The 1273-nt window shown below is 51.8% G+C and overlaps 1 protein-coding gene across 1 annotated transcript in view; it reads right to left on the bottom strand.

Moving 5' to 3' along the window:
* LOC104983387 (putative protein ZNF720) overlaps window positions 1-1262 on the bottom strand; it is a gene marked incomplete at its 3' end in the record, with an annotated part of 10532 nt that extends 9270 nt beyond the window's left edge. Inside the window, exons 1-2 of the mRNA XM_010832844.1 lie at window positions 1065-1262; window positions 380-463 (exon numbers count right to left, since the gene is read on the bottom strand). Coding sequence (XP_010831146.1) covers window positions 380-394 — 15 coding nt within the window. The remainder of the gene's footprint in view (window positions 1-379; window positions 464-1064) is intronic.
* Between the last annotated feature and the right edge of the window lie 11 nt (window positions 1263-1273).

Genomic DNA, 1273 nt, shown 5'->3' with positions numbered 1-1273 from the left:
TCTGATGTGGGAGGGATTGGGGGCAGGAGGAGAAGGGGACAATAGAGGATGAGATGGCTGATGGCGTCACTGACTCGATGGATGTGAGTCTCAGTGAACTCCGGGAGTTGGTGATGGACAGGGAGGCCTGGCGTGCTGCGATTCATGGGGTCGCAAAGAGTTGGACACGACTGAGCGACTGAACTGAACTGAACTGAGCTTCTTTGGCTGGTAATACTGTTTCTGCCATTCTGATGTGTCAGGAGGGCAATGGGTCCCTTGGGATCATGATTATGGGTAAGTGTAAACAAACCGGTTCAGAAGTTAAGACGCTTATCAAGTCCAAAGATACAGCATTTCAGGAAAAAGAACAAACAAACAAAAGGATTATGCCTCTTACCTCGGAATGAGTCATTTCTGACTCCTTGCTTTCCTCTTCCTCTGGGCTTCCTTCTCACGTAAGATCAGTCTTGGGAAGTGACCCCTGAATGTTGAAAATAGACTGTTCAATACCTAGAAAAACACACCGAGCTCCCTGTCACACAGCCCCACACAGAGGGAGGATCTCAACAGGTACAAAACACAATCCTCTATGGCCACTGACACAGCAGGGATTCTGGAACACAGAATCAAACGAGGTGTTTTTCGTTTTATTCTTTTCTTCAGAACTCGCGGCCCTTCCTGTGAAAACTACACGTTCTAGGCTGACCCTCCCCTTCAAACCTTAGGCGAGACCCTGACCAAACTCCATACAGAATAGAGCCTCCTTCACCTCTTCGTGGATCAAGGACTTAGGGGTTGGGCAATGCCGGACTTTAAGCAGCGGTCTCTACAAGTTAAAAGGCAGAACTGCCAGAGAAGGACGTGGACTCTAGAACGATATTAACAGGAAGCGGACGTGGACCCCAGGGACCCGGCAGCTAAGACAAAGGACTTCAGAACTTCTCACGGCGATGCGAGGACACACACTGGGGACAGGAAAATGGGGACGGTAGTTTGAATGTTCACAGAGACCCCCGAAACCAACGTGTGAAGGACAAAAGGCTGTGGGACATGGAATCGGGTTTTAAACCAACAAAACTCACCAGGACACTCTGTCGCTCATTTAAACGCAATTCCAGGTCTGCAGGATACTGCACACGCGTGGGCGGAAGATCTGGTACAGAGGAAGGTGAGCGCGCTACGCTGCGGCCAAAGATGGGCGACGAAAGGGGAGAGGGTGGGACGAGGCCGGAGGCGCAGGTACTTATGGGCGGGGCCCGTGGGGACGGGGCCTTGCCTCCCCTCAGCCCCG

This window comes from Bison bison, unplaced genomic scaffold (assembly GCF_000754665.1).
Source record: "Bison bison bison isolate TAMUID 2011002044 unplaced genomic scaffold, Bison_UMD1.0 scf7180017862345, whole genome shotgun sequence".
NCBI classification, from domain to species: domain Eukaryota; kingdom Metazoa; phylum Chordata; class Mammalia; order Artiodactyla; family Bovidae; genus Bison; species Bison bison.
The sequence above is the reverse complement of the archived record's forward strand: the minus strand, read 5'-3'. Positions and strand labels throughout refer to the sequence as shown.